The sequence below is a fragment of the Falco biarmicus genome, chromosome 8 (assembly GCF_023638135.1).
Source record: "Falco biarmicus isolate bFalBia1 chromosome 8, bFalBia1.pri, whole genome shotgun sequence".
Classification (NCBI taxonomy): domain Eukaryota; kingdom Metazoa; phylum Chordata; class Aves; order Falconiformes; family Falconidae; genus Falco; species Falco biarmicus.
The window spans coordinates 41,658,075-41,684,146 of NC_079295.1; the positions used below are offsets into that span (position 1 = coordinate 41,658,075).

The 26,072-nt window shown below is 38.7% G+C and overlaps 1 protein-coding gene across 2 annotated transcripts in view; it reads left to right on the forward strand.

Moving 5' to 3' along the window:
• The window catches only part of EPC2 (enhancer of polycomb homolog 2), a 50,790-nt gene that overhangs the window by 16,438 nt on the left and 8,280 nt on the right, over positions 1-26,072 (forward strand). For both annotated transcript variants that reach the window (XM_056349095.1, XM_056349094.1), the window contains exons 2-10: positions 2,485-2,644; positions 10,403-10,548; positions 13,757-13,963; positions 14,765-14,913; positions 15,167-15,299; positions 17,989-18,180; positions 18,473-18,562; positions 21,020-21,165; positions 21,271-21,614. In XM_056349095.1, the coding sequence (XP_056205070.1) occupies positions 2,485-2,644; positions 10,403-10,548; positions 13,757-13,963; positions 14,765-14,913; positions 15,167-15,299; positions 17,989-18,180; positions 18,473-18,562; positions 21,020-21,165; positions 21,271-21,614 (1,567 nt within the window). The remainder of the gene's footprint in view (positions 1-2,484; positions 2,645-10,402; positions 10,549-13,756; positions 13,964-14,764; positions 14,914-15,166; positions 15,300-17,988; positions 18,181-18,472; positions 18,563-21,019; positions 21,166-21,270; positions 21,615-26,072) is intronic.

Here is a 26,072-nt window from a genome sequence, read left to right on the forward strand (position 1 = left end):
CTCTTGTTACCTTTGGCAAAAGAGGGTTACTGAACAGCCTCGCTGTTCAGTAACTGAAACAGGTTACTTAGTGAGGCTGTGGAAACTGGAGGTTTTCAGGACTTGAAAAAGTCATGGCTGACCTACCTAGTGTTGGAGATAATTGTCTTCAAATAGGAGTTGAACAGATACCCTCCACAAGTCCTTCCTAAAAGCATTTCTGTGATACTCCTGTGTACTGTGTTGTTAACTGTTACGAGACAACTCTAGGGACATCAATTGAAAGCAACACAGTAATGAAACAAATTTTATTTAGCTGAATTATCTACTCAGTGCTGTGAAGCTCTCCAAGGCAGATTTTAGTGATGGAGTGACAGATTTACTCAGTATGTAGTAACTCAAGCAGATCACACCAGATACTTGATTGCATGCTTGTCTTAATTCTAATAGCATTCACTTGGGAGCCCCTGATAGTTTGATTTAATGTTGCTTCATCTGCTACAGGAGATTCCCAAAGCTGCTCTTTCAGTCACTGATTTGTTATATTCTAACTTTGCAGAAATTGCATTATTTGTGTTTCTGCAAGATCTTAATATTCAAAAGGGTATAATTTATTCAATGTCATTTACATGTTTTTAAAGATTTGCTTTCATTCACTTTTTTTTTAATTTTTTTTTTACTAATGTTTCATAGAATTAAATTCTATTCTTGAGACAATTTACCAAGCATGTAGCACAGAATCTCTGCATGCAGGACCACCACGTGTGCCAGACTGCATTGCAATCAGGTTACTGAAATGCAGGCCAGTTCTGTTAGTGGTGGTGATGCCTGGCAGCCGCTTGTGCACCCAGTCAGTCACTGGTGCTAATTGTGGGGAGGGCTACCCCCAGAAAACCGATGGAGGAGATAGAGTAGCGAAGTCTTTTGTTGTTTGTTTTGGTTTGTTTGTGGGTTGCTTTTTTTTTTTCCCTGTTCAGAAAAAATACAACAAATAATCTTTCCAGCAGTTAGGTATGTGGGAATGGCTAGAGGACCACCTGAAGCCCCTGGGAAAAGCAAGGTAAGGTTGCATAGATCTCTGACAGAGTTGAGCTTCAATTTTGAGTTGATATTCTGCTATGTCATCCTGCCTTCCTTTGAATTTTGGAAGCTGGAGGCAAGAATGCTATGGTGAGGAAAAACAGTGAAAGGAGAACAAAACTTTCAGGCTCCTGGCTCCACTAGAGACTAGTAGTTAATTGGCTAGGAGACTGCACTTTGCTTGTTCTATATTTGACTTAGATGGATGGAGAGCTCATGAATTTCCCAAGTAAATGGCTGCAGTGATTTAAGATCTTGTCCTGGTGCAGACTACTGCTCTTCCTCTTTACTGGACATACAGAAGACAGCATGTGCCACCGCAGCCATTTGGAGTCTTGGCATGAGACATTTTTGTCATAGGCTGCACCGAAGGGCCTGAGGCATACACTTAGACGGTACAACTGCCAGCCTCTGGCTCAAGGAGGGAGACTGCAAGAGGGGTAGCATTGACAATCATGCCAGCATCTGACAGGCTGCCAGACAGGCTCCTCTTGTGGCTGGTCAGTTTGTATCAGGTGTTCTGCTGACTGCACGGGAACGATACACAGTACTGTAAATCAGAACAGTGCAGTTGTACTGGTTGTCTTTACCAAGGTTTAACATGAGTATTCATGAAAAGTCTTCAAGCGAAAAGTTACAGCTTAGTGCTAACTTGCAGCAGTAGGTAGGTTTCGCTGAGTTAACAAATAAAATTGTGTGAAAAAAATCTTTGTCAACTAATACATTTATTATGAAATTTATTTCACTTGCAATGATTCTGTAGAAATTGTGACTCCTGTCCTGTGAGAATAAAGTGAAGTGATACCTGTTTAGGGAGCCCATGCTCTTTGAGTCCTACTCTGTGAGAACTGCTCTTTGTGTTGCTCTTAACTAGTTGAACTTCCAAAGAAAGCAAGCTGGTAAGAATTGCTGGGTAGACAGGAATAATGAAATAAGCTATTATTTTGATTTGAATCAGTTGCTTACAATACTTTAAAGGCCTTACTATGCATCTGTTAACTGAACTTGCATAAAGTTTTTCTCTGTGACAGGTTTTGATGGATTTGCCTTATACCAGCCCAAATTTTCTGCTTAATTTATTTTGTGTAGTTTGAATGTTTGACTTTTTCCCAGTCTGGTAGAAGGTGTGGGCTATTGCCTGAACAAAGGGTTCTTTTCAACTTTGTAGTCCTGCCTTAAATTCACTGGAGCTCCAAGAGTCCTGTCAGTTAGGAATCCATGGTATAGTAGATGATGGAGAACACACCTTCCAGCCTGGAAGCAAGCACCTTGCTGTCCTCTAAAATACAGTACAGCCTCAACTCTTTTATCTGTGCCTCCTGTAGAACACCAGGAAGACAGTAGGAAAAAAGGATAAGTGTCTTTGTATATGTTTCTATATGCTGATACCGAAATAAACAAACTCTTAAATTTCTTCTCTTGCAGGAACATCATTTGCAACGGGCTATCTCAGCACAACAAGTTTTCAGAGAAAAGAAAGAGAGCATGGTTATCCCAGTCCCTGAAGCGGAGAGCAATGTCAATTATTACAATCGTTTGTATAAAGGAGAGTTTAAGCAACCAAAGCAGTTCATTCACATTCAACGTAAGTTAACAAACGTTGGGTGTGTGTGTCTGTCTGTCCCCCCACCTCCCTGCCACCCCCACCCCCACCCCCCCAGTCCTTTAATTAACTTGAGTAATCCTCAAACAGTCTTGAAGACAAAGTTGCCACAATATTCAGAAAGTGGGAGGACTGAAAAATCTGGGTGGGATTTATATAAGAGATACTAGAATTTACATATATCTGGAAGAATATAAGGTTGAAAGTAAATGTGAAGTGTTCTCTGCTGCATTTGTTTATGGGCTCTGTGCTGATGCTATATGTCCATGTACAGTAGCTGGGCAAGCCTTATCCTGTCTGTTGGTCATCCAGTAATGATCAAGCCATTCTTCTTATTTATTTTTTTTTTTATTTGTAATTCTGAGAAGAAATAACTAAACCAGCAAAGCTGCCTCCTAGTTGCTTATACTAATGCAGGGAGTGGAAGAGGGGTTGTTACTGCTCACTGAATGAGTCTGGAATGCCTGTTACCTCAAAGTTCCATACAAATGGAGATCAAAAAAATAGAAGAGTATTTGTAATGAAACCTGCCTTCATTTTATTGATCGTAATAGAGTTCTTGGAGGTTCTGTTTCAGCTCTGCTAACAGTGGAGTTCAAGCTATGCAATGTGGCATGGATGTATTCTGGGCTATGGGTAATGGTTATTTGCGTTTTGCTAAAACTATGGAGTTCCCTTTCTGTGGGGAACTCTGAGCTTATTTTATAGGTCAAATGAAGTATTCTTTTGCATGAGTTTAGCTTCCTGTGTCTTAAAAGATCCAATTAATTTATTTAAACTTGCAGTTAATTACAGTGGTCTCTGAATTTTAACACTTCTTTTTGGTTGCTGCTCTGTTGACAAGTGACACACATTTATAAATCAGTTATTCCTTGGCACACAGATCATGTTTGTGTGGTTCTAGGGGGTTGTTTTGTGGCTTGGGAGTTCTCCCAGGAGTTGGTTTTTGTTGGTTTTTTTTTAGTAAAACCTTAGATTCAATTACCGCAGCGTCTTGTCAGTCCTCATGGTAAAGCACAAATTCAGTCCTGGGTCTCTGCGGAGAAAACTTCTCATCACCAGTTAGTTCACGGTTTTGGTTCTTAGTTGTATTGGAAAGACTAATGTCAGGGGTATGATAAAACACCTTCAACAGGAATGTGGTCCTCTTGCCAGGCAGAATGTGTTGATAATCTTTTTCACACATTTCTTCAGCTGCCTCAACAAGAGGCTGTTGATCTGCATGTAGATTTGAGCAGGGAAAGCATTTTACGTTTCTGTGTCTTCTGCTTATAGACAGAACTGCAATTGAAGTTAGGCAAAGATTCTTAAGCCCAATACCAGCTATATATTGAAGGCCTTGGCATCATTTCTCACCAGCATGGTGAAGGCTTCTATTTTTTCTATGTATTCACAAAATAAGAGATTTTTGGAAATAACTTTGCATTTGGAAATGCTTAAGATCTTCCATGATATGGTATAGATCATACTGGTAATGTGAGAAATGAGCTAGAAGGAAATTAAGTAATTTCTCTCCTTAATACAAGAAAGAAACCTGCAAGCAAGGGAGGTTGACTTAACTGAAATGAAGCTGCTGAATGAGAAATGTATTTTATTCTTTTCTTTGGGCATTGCCAGTAACACTGTAAATATTGTTAATAAACGTGTCTGAAAGTTTTAAGCATATTATGCCAAAATGTTCTTTGTTTTGTTGAGACTCACAGTCTTTCCGGACAGAATTGCAGAAGGTATTTAAGCTGAAAATAAACATCAGATCCTGCTCCAAGATAATTTTTCCCACATACTCTGGTTGGAGTAGGTGTGATACAAGCCAGCTTTATGCTACATAAACTGCTTAGAAATTCTGTTTTCATGCTAAAAGCACAAAGAGCAACAATACTTTGGGCAGGGAAGTTATGTAAACTGATAGATGCCAAGAAGGCACGTACTGTAGTGAATACTTACTGGTGGTTATTTCTAGCAAATTATGTTTTGCTGTTCATCTGGTAGCCAAGGATTTTAATATTTTTAACTTACCAGTGAATCCAAGCAGAGAAGAGTTAATTTCTTTGAGGCATGGAATTCATGGATAAGCATGGTTCCAGGTACTAGTTGACCTAGGTAGCACCAACTCAGGTGACTTTGAACTGAATATAAACCAAAAGCCTTGAACTACTCTAATTATTCCAGTATGCTTAATAATTTAACAAGAATGTTTCTAGTTGCAGTAACATGAAGATGCATTGTAAGTTATTAATATGCAGCAAAGAGAATAGGTTAAGTACACTTGTACCTGTGCTAGAATTATAGCTAAGTGGGTGTAAGAAAATCACTGTCCATAACAGAAATAGTAAGAATGGCACCAAAAAAAAAAGTAATTTACATGTGTGTGTATATAAAGGGTAATGATACCAAACTAATGTTTTATCATAAGTAACAGAGATTGTTCAAATATAGGTCAAATATTCATCATTAAGTTGTATGGGATGAACTCTAGTCACTCTTTAAATTAAAAAAAAACCAAAACCAAACCACCAGAAACACAAGTGAAGCGTGTGCATTTCTTGTAACTGAGAGTTGGCTGGTTTTTATTCATTGTGTGTTCCATGTGTTTAGAAGTTGCTGTAGCAGGATCTGTTCAGGCTGCGGGCTTACAGCCTAGGTGTGTAAACAGGTATATATATCGCACCTTCCCTGTGAGCTGTTTCAGTGCAGGTGGGGAGTGCTGGAAGCCTTGTGCCAGTCAGGTGCTGCAGACTTGCCACTGTGGTGGTGTTTTGCTGGTTTGTTACTACTTTGGCTATAACTACCATGATGTGGTGGTTCATTTGCTCTTGGTCAGTACAGATGTAGCTGCTGCCATCAGGATCGACACTGCTCCTTTCTTACTGCCAGCGTGCCTCTGGTGGCAGTTGTGTTCATGGGTGAGTCAGCTCTGGGAAGTGATCTGGCAGAAAGCTTATCTTTCATTTTTTGGTTAGGTGAACCTCCATACTACGTATCAGTTTTCTGTTGTGGCTTGTTGCATGATTGCTGGTGTAGCAAGGTGATAGGAACGTGGCTTACTGGGGAGGGAAGCTAGTGGAACCGCTTGTTTCAGTGGTAACTCATGCCGATGACAGCTTAAAATGACTGTGGAACCACAGCCTTAATTTTGTTAAGTAAATTAAATTAGTTAATTTAGCTAAGTTAAACCGAATTTAGCGTAACTTACAGAAATGCAGTTTGTTTTTAAGTTAGTATAAACCCAGCTCCTAGGGGAGCTTAAGTAAACAAAAGCAAATCTGTCTGACAGGTACTGCCATTGGGAATGGTTAAAGTGGTAGAGCATGTTGGTTCTGCAACAGCAATTAGCAAGCAAAAAAGTTTTGAGCTTTCATATGAAGTAAACTTAATTGGTAGGATCACTGGGGCCCTGTCTAACAGTGCACTGTAGAAACATGCAGTGTGGAGGAATGCAGCAGCTTTGGAGTAGGAGAGCTAGATTCATCAGTCAATCACAAGAATCTCCCAGGAATAACCAAGAAAAAGGGATATAGGTCCATTTTTAACTATGTGAACTGGCAGATTGGTTGCTCTTAGAATGCTGTGTTTAACTAGTAGCGGGTCATCTGAAATGCAGTGCTTTCTGTGGCTGAGTGGTTTTGCGCTAATTCGTGCAGGCGTGAATGAACAGTTCCACCTGTTGCTATGGCAGGGGCAGGAGCAGAGGGGTGGTGATGGGTGGTTACATCAGGGAGCACATAAACCACCTGTGTCTTGTGATGGCTTTTGAAGCCAGCAAGCTGCCATACTGGAGGCCAACTCCAGGATGAAAGATGTCGTCTTCTGGAACCAGTACAGTTCACTCAATGCTTGGGAAAAGAAGAAAAGTGATGATTGAGGATGGCACTGAAGGTGTGTTTCAGAGAGCAATGATAGATAAAGGGAAGGTGGACACTTGATGAGTGTCCGAGAGCTGTGGTGAGCCAGCTTGGGTCGATTAACTCATTACGATTGCATGCAGCGGTTAGAGCAATAGCATTGCATTTCCTGAGCCTCATGTGCTTCCACAGGCTGCTGAGGCTCTGTGGCCTTCCTTTCTGCATTGACACAGGAGTTGGAATACAAGCGTTGCTTCCATTACTTCAGTGTCCTTAACCTGCAGCCTCCATGTAACCCCCCTTTCTTTGAGAATGAACTGTATTGGTAACTACAGGTCATGAAAATCGTATGAGAGGCATTGCTAGCAAAAGAAAAGCATTGCAAGATGGTATGAAAAACAGCGTATGTGACAAGGGCTACTGCTGTTCTCACATCACAGTACTGACGTCTTTTCGTTTAAGAAAGTGAGACTGGATTTATTTGATTTAATTTGTTCCTGGCAAGTACATGTTGGATACCTTTTATCTTGTCATCTTGATTATTTCTCAAAATATTTTTGTAGAGTTGAAGTTCAGGGTGTAGTTTTTGGGTTTTGTTTTTGTTTTCTTAATGATTACAGGTTTTTTTTCGATTTTCCAGTTCTTCAGCACTTCATTTGTTATTCATGAAGTCTCAAAATGACTGCTAAGAGGGCTGATGTTTTATGAGCAAATAATTTAGTCCAACATATGAAGTTAGGCGGACTTGATATGTTACTTAGCCGCAGTTCACAGGGGCAGATGAACCAATGTAATGGTTGGAGGGGAGGTTCCACTTTGCTTCCCTGTTCCACTTCTGGTTGCACACGCACCTCTGTGTGTCTTGAACTGGTCCTGGTGTTTACCGGGTGCCCCTGCAAACTGATTTGGCTTGCTAGCAGTGGGAGGGAGGAACTCCCCTGTTTTCAGCAAAGATGTACTGTAGGGTTGCATTAGGTGCTGGCAGTGCGGTAATCTGCCTTCCCTTTTTGAGATGGAGATCTTGCCGTCTTGTCACTAATATCCATAATGCATTCCTGGGGGTGGTTGGTCTTTTAAGTTGCTTGTTGGTGGAATGGTTGGGCTTCTTTTCTTCTTGCTAGCCTTAGTGTCTCCTTAGCATCTCACTCGAGCCTGCCTGATTTAGTTCTGAAAGGTGGTGCAGGAAGGTACATGGTTCAAGACAAAGGCAAGTTCACTGGCACTGCTTACAATTTACAGGTGAACAGCATCACGTCTTCTCTGCATAGGGATCCTCCTGCTCTCTGGTAGTCTGGTTTAAAGAAATTGTCTTGAAACGTTATGTTTGCAGGGAATTGATTACCTGATCAGTAGATAATTTAGTAATAGGTTGACATTGCTTTTTTTTTTTGTCTGTAAGATCCAACATCTGTCTGAGGGTAAACAAGCAGTGTCTTTTCTGCACTTGTATGGATTTCTGGGTATTGTCACATCATCTGCAAAAACATGGTTAAACATCTGTTTTTTGGAGTAGAGAGACCGGCTTTATTGTTAGGAGAGTTTTTCCAAAATAACGGGAATACCTGGTCTAGAAAACTTTGACCACCTCCCTTGAGCAGAGCTGTGGGTATGTGATTTCACAGTGTACATTAGGGCTGTAGTAGTTTCATAGGCACTGGGGGTGGTCTTGGGTCAGGGAAAACAAATGAAATTACTTTCTGGTGAAAGTGGTAGCTCATGCTTAAGAGGTCAGTGAATTACAGGTTGTAGTGGAGGGGAAGTGCAATATCAGGGATCGTTCCACAGCAGCAGGAGAAGTAGGAGCTGCCAGGACTGGACTTCCCTGGGAGAGCTCTGAAGAATTCTGAAATGCTGGTGTATGACAGTTGGAGTCAGACATATTCAGCCCACGTTTGAGCACAGGTCAGTGCTGTACGAGAGAGAAGCTTTTTCCAGTGTTGGGAAGTGAGGGTTACAGCTCAGACGGGACAATTCACCCCGTTTCGGTCTGTGGCTGATGTGATGGTGATGTGATGTGGGTGATGTGATGTTGGTGCCAACACTGTGCTCCCAGGTGGCTCTGCTGGGACCACACGGGAGAAGTTGGAGCAAAGCTTACAGGCACTGAAGATGGTAGGTAGCAGACTGGTTTCATCAAGTCCAGTGCAGGCCCTTGGCTGCTAGTTTGTTGTTTGGCTGGTCACTGGCTGTTCAGCTTATTGGACAGGATCATGTGACAGTCACCCCAGGTACTTTAAATCTAAGTGCATAGTTTGGCCTGATGACACTTTTAGTGCATTTTTACAGACTGAATTATTTTTTTTAAAAAGGGTCAGTTTTTTTCTCAAAACTTATGCCAGATGCCACTGGAGAAGCAGGATCCAGTGTTGTAAGCTGTAGTGCAAATATGGTGGTTAGAGGGAGAGCTGTGGGTCATGTGCCCAATGACAGTGTCTTAAAGTTGCCATGCAACTTTTTATTATTGAATTAATATTATTAATAATTCCATTTGATACATAGTTACAGTCTGCTATGTTAATTTCTTCTTGAAATAAATTTTTATTCTATGCTTACAGTGTGTGTGTTCATGTTCGGCCGGAGAAGCCTTCTCACCACGTGGTATTGTCAGAGTTTGTAGTTGAGCACTGTCTCTTCCGAGAGGTAGCAGTTTGCAGCTGGAAGTGGTGAGGGACTGCTTGTGAGCACTTCTCAGCTGTATCTGACAGAGCTTCCATGCGTAGCCAAGTAGATTACATGCTGGTTAGTGGTTTAGCTATTCTGTTTCAGAAAGAGGGGTCTTGGGCTAGTTTGCTATATGGCAAGAGTATGCTGCTTACCACTTGTGTGTTGACTGGCCAGACCATGGGAGAGAATATACTATAATTTGCTTTAAAGATTTTATTAATTTTTTTTCAGTGTTTTCTTTTGTTCCTGGTCTTCCAAGCTTTTGTTTTAAGGCTTTCACAGGGGAAGAGTCTTTACTGGAAAGCTCAGTAGCAGAGGTTTTCTTGAAGTTAGTGCTCGGATATAGCCGTGAGTTAAGAGCATAAATATAAGTGCTGTTTGTCTAATAAGAACAGAATGTATTTCAAGAACCCTTCGCTGCTGTTAATACAGTTACTTGTTGATTGAATTATTTGGAGTGTTGTAGTTCTGCTTTTGGTGGGACCAGAAACTTTGTCTAAATGTGGAAAACTAATAGCACAATCTGTAATAAATGAGCTTTGCTGTAAAGTCAGGAACTTGCTCTTTGCTGAGTATGTGGGAATATTCAGGTTCTACATCTAGAGTTGAGTTGGTTTGGAAGAAAAGGTAACAATTCCCACAGTTAGTCTAGCATAGTTTGTGTCGCAGTTATATGAAGGAAAAAAAAATAAAAAGGTTTAGTCTATTAAGTATTTTAAGATTCCAGGTTTGTTAACTATTTAAAAATAAGCAACTGACATTTTATTGGAGCTTCAGTGTAAGTGATTTTTCTCCAAGTCTGGGATTCGATTGAAAATTATCTTAATTGTTAAGAATCTTACTGTGATACTCTGGAGGACCTTTATTATAACAACAGTAAGAAACATTGTTGCTCTTGTTTTGTAAAGATATATTAACATTTCTATGCATCTGTGGATTATTTTTTAACTAAAGCTTTTTTCCCTGTCACCCCTTCAAACCATTTGAAATAAAATGAAATTTCTTTGGTTCTTCTCATATTGGAAGTCAGACACAAGCAACTTCTAACTACTGTCTTGCGGCTGTTTTATGGGGAAACTTTTTAGCGTAATGAAAAAAGTATTACAATAGAGATGTGATAATCTGAAATTGTATCACTCATTTTATTTGATTGTCATATGCATGCTTCTGTATTTCCATAGTTTGTTGTTTCCCAAGCATTTCAGATTTTTCTGTGTGTATATTTTTGTTTCAGCTTTTAATCTGGACAACGAACAGCCAGATTATGATATGGATTCTGAGGATGAAACCTTACTGAACAGACTAAATCGGAAGATGGAAATCAAGCCGCTGCAGTTTGAAATAATGGTTGACAGACTCGAAAAAGCCAGTTCTAGTCAGGTATTGTACTGTGTTAAGAAATCATGGAGGTTTCTTGATGTCTGCATTTTCTGATGGGGTGGTTCTGGGTGGTTTTTCATTTGCTAATTCAGTGTTTTATTTCCTACTAACAGAGTAAGTTGTGTTTGTGTGAGTCTGCAGTTAAACAGAAATCACATTACTGTCCTTTATTGTCAATATTGGTAACTTTGAAGAAAAACAGGTGGGGAGGGAGCTTTGGGGGGCTGGTTGGAGGGAGTTGTTCTTAAATGCTAATTCCTGACCACAGCATGTTAGAGAGAACAGCTTAAAACATCTTGTTTTGCCTGGGTTGGTATGGAAGAAGCTTGTGGTGATCAGTAGGGCTATAGATTTGGCTATAAACACAAGAGAATCCAAAATCTTTGTTTCATTTGGTATGGGTGGACATTGACCTTAGTTGACATTTGAAGTGAAGCAAAGCATTTGTGAAGGTTGGGCCCTTGGAGTAGAAACTGCACAGATGCCAGAAAAAGTTATACTCAAATTCGGACTTGGAGGCTGGTTTCTTTGCTTTAGAAGCAGGTGTGTGCTGTGTGTTACTTGGTCATGGATAGAAGGTGCCAGTATCTTAACATCAGTTCCTATGGTATTCCAAGGTGCCAGTGTCTGGAGAAGGGTCTTAAAGCCAAAAATGTTACTCAAAAGTTACACCTGAAGGATCAGTTTCTGAAAGGCAAGTTTGAAATAGGTAGAGTTATTTCTCAGTGAGATGGATGTTTCACAGGAGAGAAAAAATCCATTGCAGGATCTGCAGCTCTGCCTCAGTTAGTTAGCCTGATTTAGTTCAATGCTATGTGTTGAGAGCCCAGATTTTGTCTTCTCTACGTCTTAGAGCAACTTTAACAAGGATTAGGTAAATATTTCTTACTGTGCTAAGAAGATGGGATGTGAAGAAAAAAACCTGCAGAGTACACTGGATGATAACTTGTAGAACATGTGGTACTTGGATCTCTTAGAGCTTTGATATAGTTAACACTGTTTTGACTTCCAGTTAAAGCAGTTCTGATTATCAGTTTTCAAGGTTAATTTGCATCCTCCTTATGTTCGTTTCATCTTTCCTGATTGCGTGAATAATGAAGATAAATTTAAGAACTGAATGATGTTTTCATAAAATAAAATATTATGAGAAATAAATTTTTCTCTGTGGGCAGCCGCCCCTTTCTCTTCCCCTTAAATGTAAATAACACCGAAACATAGCAGAACCAGAAAGTGGTTATTTAAGGAAGTCCATGACAGGAAAGCTGTTATGTGCACATGAAGCACTGTAATTGATTCTCATAGCATAGACTCTCTCTTTAAGGTGTGTGAAGAGAAATTCGTCTTCGCAGATTAAATCTGTGTGGAACTTCATGTATAGTATTTTTTGCCTGACTTCAGGGATTGTGAATTGTGTGTTCAAGCTTCTTGTCCTACTTTTAGGCTACAGAAAATTTTCAGCTGATATTGAGTAGCTCTGTTTTAAGCTCTGTGTTAGGAATGCTAAGATAAAAAAAATTCTTGCAGGTTACTGGAGCCTGGGAAAGAAAGAAGTTTGGCTGCCTGGCAGATTCCTTCCCCACATGGGGTTATAGTGCTCTCAAATCCTGCTTGGAGCTACTATACAGTTTGCTTCAGTTTACATGACTTACCTCTGAAATACAAAAGGATGCTGGTGGCAGTGCCTTCCTCGCCAAGGAGGGGGTTCCAGACATTCCTCTTGGGCTTTTTGGTAACCTGATTTAAGTAGGGAATATAGAGATTATTGCATCCATGTTACTTGCAAAAACAAGCAAGCAGGGTTAACTTAATGTTGCTAACTGTGCACTCAAGGCAGAGTAGATTTTTTTTTTTAATTAAGAAATATGTTAATGGAAAAAAGGGAGCAGAGGACAAACAAGACTGAAATTGTTTTTAAGCACTGTTCACAGTGATGGAGCGATGTTTAAGTTGTGTGTTAGCTACATACATAATCATATCAACTTTTACATGTGGGTAGGATATGCTGGTGAGTATGTGTGTTTGATTAACCAGGCTAATGTCCATTCTAGTTAGAACAGATGCAAAATTATTGTTTTAATACTGCACAGAGGCATTAGTAGCCTGTTGGGTTTTTGGTGTTTTTTTTTTTTTTTTTTCTTCTTTTGAAAACAGTTCTGTGTTTTTCTAGTTCTACTGTAGATTGCAAGGGTTTTATTCTGCTCTGGCTGGAATTAACACTTATGTAGTAGCAGTGGTTCTAGTTAGGATAGCCTTATTTTTCTGAAATGTGTTGTTTCTTTTTCTGCTTACCCTAATGTAGGGACAAGATTTAACATAGTTTGGCATGTTGTAGAACTGCAAATTTAGGTTGTCCAGTTGATATTTTTCAAGTTACAGGGAAGATGAAATGCTGCGCAAATTCTGTTTTAAGTAATATTAGAGATACTGTTTTCTTTTTATTTAATGAATGGTTTTCAGATGGTGTGAGCATGTTAAGCAAACATACTAGTTAATCAATGATGGGGTTTGCATTTATTTAGAGTCTGATTGCCATATAAAAAGCTGAACATTAAATGATAACTTTTCTTCTTTTTATTACCTGTGTTTAACTATCTCCTACTGAAATAACTTAGCTAAGGTGTGCACATCTTTGTGTCTCTGAGCTGTAATAAACAGGGACAGTCATTATCCTTTTCTATCACAAAATAAACATTTTGGGGTAAAAATTAAGAAACTGATTTACTTCAGAATATTTTCTGTCTACAGTAAAATATCTTCTAGTGGAATCAACATTAAACTGCAAAGAATCATACATTAATAATGGCTAACCAATAAGAAACTTCTGTTTTTAGGGAGAGAAATAGCCAAGTTACTGATTTTCAAATGATGATCTGCAGATTGTAGTAAGTCGTTTATATCCTGTGCTTGTAATTTTTTCAAACCATGTTTTCAGATTTCATGAAGAATTGATGAAGTGCTAGACTACTGTCTGAAAGTTTCTGAGAGATGATGATGCTAGTTCAGAAGAGTTGGGAACTATATATCTAACTTAGGAAGACCAAGTGGTGGCTTAAGTTCTTCCATTTAGATACTTTTTCCTCCCTTTACTCTTGTGCTGGAAAAGAATTAAGTTTATTTAGAAAGCATACAAGAGATGTGTGGTGATTTTTCTCCCTGTACCACCACCTCACCCCCATTTCAATTGCACCTTTTGAATTTTGTCTTTTAGCTCGTAACACTTCAAGAAGCTAAATTGCTGCTAAATGAGGATGACTACCTTATTAAGGCTGTATATGACTACTGGGTAAGAAAGCGTAAGAATTGCAGAGGGCCGTCTCTCATCCCCCAAATCAAACAAGAAAAGAGGGATGGCTCCACCAACAACGACCCTTATGTTGCCTTCCGGAGGAGAACTGAGAAGATGCAGACCAGAAAGGTAACTTGTCAGATTTCACTGTATTAAATCTGTCACTTTAAATCCTGCGGTCATAGGAATTGTTTTGATTCCTGCCCAGCATCTTGCAGGATCTGTCCTACGGTATCCACAGTTACTGATCTGATTATCTCTATTAATAGTTGCAATATTGGATGACCCAGCTAAACTTCAGACCTCCTGAATGATGTAGTCAGTGTGTAATCCATCAGTTCTCTATAGAGAATTTACAGTCTGTCCGTTTTTTAGAAAGCTGAAACTCAAAAGGTGATTTTTTTGTAGGTATTGGCACATAAACAAGCAGCTGCGGGACTTTGCTAGGTTACAAACTTATTTTTCTGTGAAAAAGGGAAAAATGACGTTCCATTTGCCATGGAGTAAACAGTTCAGGTTTGTTATTTGTAGCATGAACTGATGTGAACTAGGTAATCTGTAATTACACAGTATTTTACATCAACTTTGTACACATATGTAGACAACCTTACCGTGTGCAGAATCAAGGTGGAAAAAGTGTTTTAGGAAGCCTTGAATTCCTTGTTCTGACAAACTTCTACTGGGTTGATACAGAATCTGATCAGACAAAGCAGGGGAGGAAATGGCTGAAAAGTTCTTTTTCAGCTTACTCTTACAAGTTAGTGTTTGTGTTTTGTGGCCTTGTTTACCAGCTAGGTTATGCTTTAGGAAAAGCAGCTTCTGTATGTACTTGTATGATTCTCACTTGCAGCAGCATTATGTAACTGTTTTTTGCTATTTATGCCTCCCAGGTTTTGCTTTTGACTTAAAATTTGTTTAATCTTTCAATAGAATCGAAAGAACGATGAAGCGTCTTATGAGAAGATGTTGAAATTAAGAAGAGAGTTTAGCAGAGCCATAACAATTTTGGAGATGATTAAGAGAAGAGAAAAAACAAAACGCGAGCTATTGCATTTAACATTAGAAGTTGTTGAGAAAAGGTAAAATTGCAAATTCTTATCTTTAAGAAGTCATTTATAATACCAAGGTTTTTAATTTTCATCAAATCTGAAAATACCTCCTATAATATATTCCTATATCGGTGCTAGTCTTCTGAACACATGCACGGCCGAAGACTTGTGTAGCACCATAAACTTCAGAAGCTAAATTAGAAAGGGTTTTATGCAAACTGTTTGTTTGTGTCTTTCAAGCAAGTGGAAATACATTATTATATTTTTAATCGTGGTTTTTTAGGTACCATTTGGGTGATTATGGAGGTGAAATCCTCAATGAAGTGAAGCTTAATAGACCTGAAAAAGAGATGAGCACAACTCCATCCACTCTTCATAATGGAAATCATCACAAAGTTCAAGAATGTAAAGTTAAGGTAAGCTTTCTTCTGCTGTGAGTCTCTTGCTACCGGTTCCATCACCCTTTTGGATATACCCAGGAGATGTTCACATTGGAAAACTGAGTAGGAGGCTGCTGTGCTTGAAGGTAGAAGTCCAGGAGACTGCTGTGTTTTTTCCAGTTTAATGGTTGTTGTCTTTCCCACCTAAGTTTTTAAACGTTTGGCTGGCATTGCTGTTTGTTTCTGTGAACAGCAGTGTTAGACTAGTCTCCATTTTTCTTCTTGGTTCTGTCTCTTTTGTTGTAAGGTGAAGTAAATGGGAAGGTGTTAAATGGCTAGCGGGACCTCATGAGATTGCCAAGTATAGCGAATTGTTTTCCTTCTTACTTCAAAGGGAGACTAGTGCACTGAATTTTTCTGATGGTGGTGGTGTCCTTGAGCACTGACTGGCCCTCAGTGCAAAGATAGTACTGAAAATACAGGATTTTACTGAATTACAGCTAGAATGCCAAAGGACTGTAGAAACTATTCTGAACTGTTACTGATCTTTGATTAGTAAAATTTCCAGGTGCAGGAATGCATCTGTTACCTTGTTGACAGCTGAAAGAAGTTGTAAGCAACTAATGTTTTCAAAAACACTTACTAGAATTTGTAGCAGTTTGTTATTACTGAGGCCTGTATGCTTCTCAGTAATGCCGAGTAGACATTTTTATATCTGCTGCTACATGGCCCTCGGCATATTAGGTAAGTAGCAAACATAGGAAGGTGGAAGAAAGAGAGGCTAAATTTGGAAACCCCTAGTTTCTGCAAAAGGATGAGAGAGTGCTCAAGAGAGTGAGTGCGGGATGTACAACTCAAGTTGCCATGTGTGACACACTAGTTATTTTGTCTTTCTAAAACTAGCAAAGTTGTGGAGTGCTGTACTTAAAGCTACTTTGACAAAGCCTTCCTTTACATTTTTTTTTTTTGTTTTAATCTATAGAGGAACCTAATTAATCTAGTTTTATATTTACCTTGTTAGTAACATCTGGAGAATAAGAATGTAAGAATAATACGTAGCTAGAAATGCTAAACTTTAATGGTTTGGGGTTTTTTTTGTCTTACGAAGAAACTTATTCCACAAAAAAAAAAAATTTAAGAAAAATACAGCAAAGGGATCTCTATCTTCTGTCACTATTCAGTTCCAGTACCAAATCAGGTCATAATGTTTTGCATACTCATTATGATCTTCTTATGAGGACACTCTATACATCTGTGCAGAAGAGCATTATAATCTTTTTCCAAAGGATCCTAGTTGACCATGACCATGACTGTATTTGTTGGTTCTGGTGATGTGTGGTTCCGATGAAATTAAATGGAAGCTAATAATACCGTCACAAGCAGCTTACACTACAAGCAGCACTGTTGACAAATGTATCCATTTTGGGTTAATGTTTTTAAGATTGCTACTTGAGAATAAGGTTTGGTGGGGTTTTTTTGCAGTTAATACAAGCATTAATTGAAAAACTGCTTCCAATCTTAGCATAATTGTATTACTACAAGTGATTGTCTGCTTGTCTTGTTTCTACTTCTTCATATCATGTTTCCTTTAACTTAAGCTATAAGTACCTACTGAAGTTATAAGTCCATATTTTCCTCCTTAGTGGCTATCCTTGCTTTAAAACATCAATAATAGAAGGTCGGTCATGTGTTTGGAACAAACAAAAACCATGAACAAACCAAAACAAAAACCCCAGGATACCGCTGCAAGCCATTTTAATGTCATTATAGTTATGAATGAAATACGGTGTAGAAGAAGGATAAGACCTAATGTTCCACCGTTAATGTTGCAAGAAAGAAATGCACCCAACTTTGGAATTAAGACGTGGTTTTGAGGAAATAACCTGAAATACTAGTTCCTATAAAATGCTTGGATGCCAGGCTGGGGAGCTGAAGACCTTTTGAAATTTGTATTTAGCACCCGCGACACCTTGTGGTCACGGAGTTTACTCCAAGCCCCCGGCCGCGGTTCTCGGGCAGGGGTCTTTGTTGGGCTCGCAGCTTCGCCTCTCCCGTTATGGAGCTCAGCTCCTTTACTAGGGCCGTTGTTGATAAGTGTAGTTTGGAGCAGACAAACACTTTTTCAAAACTGCCCTGGCTTTAACTTACAATAGAGAATTTTTCAAGTGGAGTAATCTGCCTTTGAATTTAAAAGCTTTGAGGTTTGATAGCATTTGTGTTCAAGAGAACGGTTTAATATTCATGGAGTTGCTTACTACGGGGGGTTTATGTTCGCAAGATCTTAAATAGCAAACCCAAATTACCAGTGCATCTTTTCAAAAATATAAGCTGAGAAACACGAAACAAATTAGATCGTTTCTTTTGAACATATCAGAGCAGGTCAGAAAATCAGAAGTGCTTACCACAGAAAACTGAGATTTCAGAAAGTAATCAGATTAGGATTTCCAGTTACAGTATACTGAGAGTACTACAAAGCCAGGAACCTCTTAAGTAGCCATGTGGCTTGAAAACTTTCAGCTTGTTTATTAATAAATACCCATAAAGACAATTGGAGGTAAATTTCTGGGTTTTTTAGTGTTTTAAGTAAATTTTTCTTTATGTATCTGAAATAGTCTGCAGATGCTGCATGGTGAGAGGCTCTGAAAGACAAGCAGTCATGTCTTCAAGGCATGAGAAAAGGAAAGGTTAATTATTTTTTTAAAATTTTTGTTTTTTTCACAAACAGCATCCTCATCATTCATCGCTAAAGGAGGAGGTGTCAGATGTTGTACGTCAAAAGAAGAAGTATCTAAAGAAACCTAAGATGGAGTGTGTAGTAACTCCTCAACAGCCCTCTGCTGAGCCCTTGCCTGTTATCAGCAAGAGTGACATTAAACAGTATGACTTCCACAGCTCGGATGAAGATGAGTTCCCGCAGGTAATACTCTGTTACAGCATCTCCGTGTACAGAAGGCAGAAATTTCAGTTGCCTGTGATTTGGTCAGTCTGGCTTGAAATGGAGAATAACTCTGTTGGACAGTGGATGTAGTACGTAAGGTACTTGGATAAACTGTGAGTAAGTGTTCTTCTTTGAAGCTAGGCTTTGGAGAAGCTTGTGTTTAATATATAAATGTGGCCGTTCATGCTATATAAATAAAACTTGGTATAATAAATAAAATTGTATTATATAAACGTGGCAGTTAGAAGAATGACTTTGTTTTCTGGTCTAGGTACCCTCACCAGTATCAGAAGCAGAAGAAGAAAATGATCCTGATGGATCTTGTGCTTTCAGGAGAAGAGCAGGATGCCAGTATTATGCTGTAAGACTGTCTGCTGTTGGATTTAGTGTGGTGTCTTTTGTTTTGTTGCTTTGTTGTTTTTTTTTTTAATTGAGATTGTCGTTGTGCTACTGTAATAGTTCTTCTGTTCCCACTTTCACCACCAAAGCTTTGATGATTTGGTGATTCCAAAGACAATTATTCTCAATCTTTGAGAATTATTCTCATTGTATTGTTACTCTGTGATGTAAGGGAGAGAGGGTTCTTTTTGTCGGTTCCCGCCCCCCCCCCCCCCCAGTTTTCTTAGCACGTTCTTTCTTCCCAGATTGTAGAGCTCATTAGGAGTTAGATACTAGTTGTCCCGGTTCTCAGACCTGCTGAGAGATCCCACTGGGGCATTGAGTAGAGTGCTGTTGAAGCAGAGGGGTTTACTCTGTTGAGGATTTTTTCATATAGTTGTCAGAATTTTCTTTTGAAAACAGTGCAGACTGTAGACATATTGAAAAACACTAAATTGCAATCGCAAGAATGTGCAGAGGACAGAGACTAATTATAGATGTCCTGTCATCATCTCAGAACCACCGAATGATAGTTTTTTACCAAGCATGTACTTCTAGATGGGGAGCTCTAGGCTGCAGAGGACCAGGAAGGGCAACACAACACTGTGATGGGTCTGTTTTTTCTTTGCTTGCTTCCCATGGGAAGCATGAAGGTACACGAAAAAATAATTGTGTAGCTTTTAAAGCCACTTATAGGGAAGTCATCTAGTCACTAGGAAGGCTGTTTCAGAAGCCCAGACATTCCCCAGAATGCTCAGATTGTAGCATGGGCATCTCATACAAGTTGTACTGGAAATTCTTTGCCCAGGTCAGGTGTGTGCTGGCACTGCTACTGTGCCAGCTTTGCAGTGTCCTGCTGTGTTGTAGTCACTTTCAGAATACCACAGACAACTCAATCTTTCCCAGAATGTCAGTATTTTTAATTACTCCTCTTTTAGAAATTTATGAGTGGGTTATTTAAGACCATACTTGTCTGTTTGCCACCCATTTTTTGTTTGGCCTCTCGGGTTACTTGGTATTTCAGTTTGGGTGAGGGATTTTTTTTTTTTTTTACTACTTGGTTGCTCATCTAATCACCTTTTCTGCTTAGCTTCAGAGGGTTAGCTGAAGCTTCTCTCCTGCTTAGAATTCATCCTTCTTTTTTTCTTTCCTTAGCCTGTGAGTTAATTCCTTTGCCAAAACAAGTTGATGTGACTGAAAACTTCTATTATTGTTCTTTCCTGTTAGTTTTCCATTGTTGTGTAGAAGCAGGTTTTTTAACAGCCTTAATGTTAGCCTTTTAGGTTTGTTTTTTTTAACTACTGAAGCCATTTGAGTCTTGGTTAACTCTTAACATAAATTGATTGAATCTACAGCACTACTGTTGCTGTAGTTTTAACCTGATCACAAAAATTGATAATGAGTATTTCTTAACCTGTCATATAAGACATTTCAGACAGCATTCAGCATTTCTGCTTGTAAAGATTATGCAATTTTGAGTTCATAATAATAATGAAGATATTCCTGGAGTGATAAAGATGCCCTAAGGTAAGCTGATACAGACAATACACTGTCAAGTTCCTGTAATTGAACGTTGTGTATTGGAACAAAGGCCGTTCAGATCAGCATCTTTACCTTTGGCAGTGTGTGTTTCATGAGTAAAACTAAAGGGCAAATTTTGGACTACATACTCAGGTTGCAAGCTATCTGAGTTGGGAAGTTTTGCTTTGTACAGCTGGTGATTCAGCAGGACCCTCTGATAAAGGAACAGGCTTTCTTGGGATTTCCTTTGTCACAGTAAATACTAAAAGTATTCTTCTGTAGCACGACGCTTAGCATTGGAGTTGTGCGTACAGTTTTGAAGTATTTCTATCAATTATTTTTTATAAACTCATTTTTACAGACAAAAGCTTTTATGCTACTGACCCTTTATAGTGGGATAAGACGAATCCATGAGAAGGGTGGCCCCTCAGCTGAGTACAAAACATGGTGAGGGTGCAGCCTTGCCTGTGGGAAGTCCTTTGGCTTCTAAGAGTCTGAAGCCCAGAAGCTGTAACAAGTGAAGGATTTCTCCCTGTGTTTTATATCTTGTGACGAAGCACTGAAAGAGCCATTATCAGACGGGAGGTACTTGGCCAGATGGACCCATGTCTGAGTAGGATGGTTTTATGTGTTTCTTGGCAGAATGAATTAATTCTGGCTTGTTCTATATTTTCGTTGTGGCGTCTAATGTTATGACTAATCAAGGAAAGAGGGTTTTCTGCTTTGTGAATTCATGGGGGTTTGTTTTGTTTTCGTTTTTTAATCTTCCAAGTTCTTTTATGATCTGAGCATATTAATCAAGTGATAGTTCTGTGGGCATTTTCTATACTGTGGCCTGTGCATGATAATTACTTAGCAGTAACCTAATCGAAGTATACACTCTAAATGAGTGCAAAATTGCCTTTTTTTTTTCTTACAGCCTCGTTTGGACCAAACTAATTCTTCATATGAAAGCTCGGAATTGGCAGAATTGGACAAACTGAGGTTCAGGCATTGCCTTACAACTCTTACAATTCCAAGAAGATGTATAGGATTTGCAAGAAGACGAATTGGCAGGGGTGGAAGGTACTGTTGTGTTATTTCTACCCTTTGTTCCCCTTCAAAGGATGGAAGTATTAGGAAGGGGTAGTTAAACTAACATATTTTTTTTTCCCCATCCTCTTCAATCAGGGTTATAATGGACCGAATATCCACAGAACATGATCCTGTCTTGAGACAGATTGACCCAGAAATGCTGAACAGTTTTTCAAGCTCTTCCCAGACTTTAGACTTTTCTTCTAATTTTTCACGGACCAATGCTTCCAGTAAACGTTGTGAAAACAGACTGTCCCTTTCTGAAATACTAAGCAATATCAGATCATGTCGACTGCAGTGTTTTCAGCCAAGGCTACTAAATCTACAGGACAGTGATAGCGAAGAATGTACCTCAAGGAAACCAGGGCAGACTGTGAATAATAAAAGAGTTTCTGCAGCATCTGTAGCTTTATTGAACACCAGCAAGAATGGCATATCAGGTAGGCAAGGATTTTAATTTTTCTGGAACTCGAAATACTGAATTCCAGTGTCTTTACTTGTGATTGGACTGATAACATCTTCAGCAGCGATGTGTACCTAAACCAAAGATACAAGCTAATCATTTTGTGTTTTCTTAGAGTATACAGAAATTTTCCACAAGCAGTCTTCTTCCTTCTGCTTTTATTACGATTTCAATAGAATCTTGATAAAAGTGCCGGACTTAAACATGCATTATTCAAAGGAGGGATTCTGCTTCTATTTAAGAATTGCTTAGGTGTGATTGAGTCTTAAAGACTAACCTTGTTTAAGGAGAGAAGAATGCTCTTCATAAATGCAAAAGAAAAGCAGTTGGTTTCATGGCAGGGGGGTGGTGTGTGTTGGAGTTTTGCTTTTTCACTTACCAAAACATCTCAGAAAACCAGTAGTAAGTCAGTAAGCATATTGAGCAGGCATGAAAAAGTCTGAAAACAGCATGTTTTGCCGATACCTGTTATAGTAAAAATTTTGACACTGGAAGCATCCAATGATGCGCCTTCTCTGTTGACTTTTTTCAGAGAATCATCAGCCATTAAGTATGACAGGAGATTGCCTTTGCCTTTAAATGTCATCTCTCACAGCCAGTGAAGCCAATCTCTTAATGCTCAGCTTTATGGACCCGATAGCTCCAGATGAGCAAGGCAGCCATAAACTTTTTTTTCTAAAACTTAAAACCATTTCTTGTAGTATCTTCACAAGAATATAAAACATATGCAATACTTCTGATCTTCGTAGACCCTTTGTTAGCGATTTGGGTCTAGGAGCACTAAAGTTGGAATAAAAGCCACCAAAAGAAAAAAAAAAGCCTCCTTTAAGCTTACGTTATAAGTCTTTACATCATTTGCCTCGTGTACTAGGAGTTGTAATTGCTTAAGTTTAACGTCACTTTTTTGTAGTCGTAAAAGGATGTATGATTCTTTAAATGCTGAACAATTAGAGATACGTCAAAAGAGATCCACTACCAAGCATCAACAAGCATCTTGACTATTTTCCTACTCTATTGTGTATATACGGAATAATTACATTTAAAAAATAGGCTGATTCTGAATTCCATAATTAGCTTTGTATGGATGCGGAATGATCTGTCTCTTTTGAAGACAGTTGCAGGATTCGGTATTTAATCTTCAGTAACATACCTTTAGAATTCATGCGTAGAAATTACATTTCTTGAAGACAAAAGCAGTTTTTTATGTTAGGTCTGTAAAAGACTGAGCATTAGCTTATTAAGTACCATCAGTGCAGACGAAATGATTTTGCACAACAATATTGTTCTGCTGCATGATGAGAACAAATATTACATGCTGTGGTCATTTTTATATAATTTTTTTTTTTGTAAGGAACTTGAAGGTCTGGAGAGTTGCATCTGTAGCAGAAGGGGGCAGTTTTGTGTGATGGGATTGTTGATAAGCATCGAGAAATGTCTTGTTAAAGCAAATGCAGAAAATAGAAAGGAATACTGTTTGTTAGAGTTAAGGATGTGAAACGTGGACTACGAGCTGTAAGGAACAACGAAGAATTTGCTCATAGCTCTTTATGTAACATGCAAGTAATACTGCAAGATTTCAATTTTGCATGAATAAAGTATGGTGACACCAAGGTAAGGAAAGTGGCTTAAAAAGGTACAGGTTAAGCTGATTATTTTTTCTGTAGAATTTTTCATGGTGATGTAATAATAAATATCAATTGATTATTTAAGGATTAGCTAGATGTAAAACTTTGAGGCTTTGAGTTCTGCTCGGGGGAGATAGCCTCCTCCCCCAAGGGTGGAGTCTACGTAAAAAAACCTAGGCGAATACTTTGGGATGGAAGCAGATATATTTGCTTTTAATAGTATATGAAGAAATGAGTGAAGGGAAAAGGTTGAAGAGATTGGTAAAATCTCCACACCTGGCTTTAGTATAAATGAAGACCACATCAGTGGAAGAGAATTGTAGTAGCTATAGGAGGGATGACACAGAATAAGAAAACAAAAACGAGAACAGATTTAAGCAGTATATTCAGGGAAAAGGGGGCTGTGTTTTGGTGGGGAACTGTGTATACGTAAGGAAAAAAATGTCAGCCCTTCATGATTCATGTAATGCCATCAACAAGAATAAAAACCCTAAACTGTTGGTGCTGCATAGCAAATTAATGACAGACCTGATACATACATGTGGACTAGCACTCAAGTACCTCAGGATTTACACTCTTAGGGAATGAGAACTGAAGGAAAGGGAAGAGAAACACTGATTTTAATGGTGGGAGAGGCTATAGAGAAATAATAAAAAAAAAGCATACTACTAAATCTGATGGATCTAAGACACTTTGTAGAGGAATAGTAATTAACTTTGGTTATATAATTTTAGAAATCATCTGAAGAATACATTTAGATTTGAATAGAGATCGCTGAGTAGTTGAAGTACATTATGCAGGAAAACTTATGGTTATGGAAGACCTTTTTCTTTCCAGGTTTAAATTATAAAACAGATCCTGTAATTCTGGTAAAGGATCAGATGCAGTAGACAACAAAGCTCTTCACCAAGTAACTGAGCCAGCAAGAGGCACTGCTGTTAGATTTTTCTCATTAGTAAATAGTGAGTAAATTTTAAAAGGGCTGGTCAAAGTCTGGTTGTGCATTAAATGAGCACAAGTATTATTGCTGCATTTATTAAAGTCATTCTGTTTGGGAGATGATTTTTTATAGCACACTTATGTGTAAGCATAAAGCTGCCTCTAGAGGAAACAATGACGGTAGTTAAACTGAGTTTTGTTTTTGGTTTTTGTTTTTTCTTTTAGTTTAGAGAAGACTTGGAGTTGCTCGCTTTGGTTTTCGGTGTGCAAGAATGTCTAAAGTTACCTCTGACTTACATTTTTCACTTGTATTAATAAAGCAACTCTGGTATTTCCTCAGATGCTAGGCATTGTACAAACAGAAAGACTTACTTCAAAAATGTGTGACTAGTGTTTTCTTGAAAGTGCCTCATCAGTGCATAAATAAAGAACCACTGTTTCAAGTTAAATTACTCTCTTGCTCATATTATAAGAACTGCAAACAGAAAAGCTGAATCCGAGGAACTTTGAGACAAGTTCAGTGAAACAATCTGTTCCCTTTGATCAGTTGTGTAAATTTTTTGTAGTCTTGCACACTTTGGCAGAGACCAGCTTACTTTTCCAGACAGAGACACCTCCAGACCAACTCTCTGTTTAATGTAAAATGAGAAACTGATGAGCTAGGGATACAACTAGTCATCAGGAGAGATGATGGAGGGAGAAAGTTACCAGGAATTTGTGGATGGTAGAGTAAGTAATAATTAACCTGCTTGCAGAATTCCTAGAGTGCAACTCAGCCAGTTTCTGGGACTGAAGTAAGAAGTAGATTTTTTTTTTAAGCAAAATCTTCAGCAGTTTGCAGTACAGTCGGTATGTTGCACGTGGCTTCCAGTCTGCTTCATCTGCCAGTTCCTATGACCTGCTCAGAGTTACCGATTTAGTTACCATGTCCCAAGATACAAAAGACAACTGCAGATGATGACATTCTCAGTTGAAGAACTGTGCTTATGGAAGAAGCTCTTACGTTTTGAAGTTTTTCTTGGGTTTTTTTTTGTTGTTGTTGTTTTTTTGTTTTGTTTTGTTTTCCTTTTTTTTCCCCCAGAATTAAATACCATATAGAAATAATTAAAGAAATGCTGCTTTTGGGGCAGCCTGAAAAGACAATCTTTGATTAAAGCCTTCAGATCATAAGAGAAGGGATGCAATAATCCAAACCAAAGCTGTCGAGGAGGAGAGGAGCCTGGAAGACTTAATTTCACATTGGCTTTTTTTTACCTTGCTCAGTTATAGCAAGTGTTTCAGTACAGTCAGGGTATGGTAACATAGAAAATCCTGATACTCAGCAGTGGAAGCTAAAATTCTGGTAAATAGAACCTTTAATAGAAATATAGAACACTTTCACTTAACTATGACCTTTAAAGGCTACCTTGAGATGTCATAGAGGTTTGCTGTTTTCTTTTTTTCTCTAGGACCCTTCAGTTGTCTGAGTTGGCAGAAGCAAATAATATTAAATCTGCTAATGAAGATCTGCTGTTTTATAACGAGGCTAACAGCTGAGTTCAGTCTGACCACTGAATAAGTATCTGGTGACAGGTAGTGAACTGAGTGGAGTTTAAACATGAGAAGGCAGAGTGAGCAATTATTACGTTACTACGATAATCTTCCCTGTACCTGGAAATAGTGTGTTTGATGACTTCATGGACTGTGTCAAACTGAGAATGAAGGGAGATTGGAAACATAGAATTGATATGTGGGCTAAATCAGATGACCCCTCGATGCAGAGACTGCTTTCCGTGTTACGTCTTTACAGCCTGTAGAATAATGAACTTTGAGTCTAGATGAATACCCCTGTATTGCTGAGAAATGACAGCTGATTACGGCTAAGTGTAGTC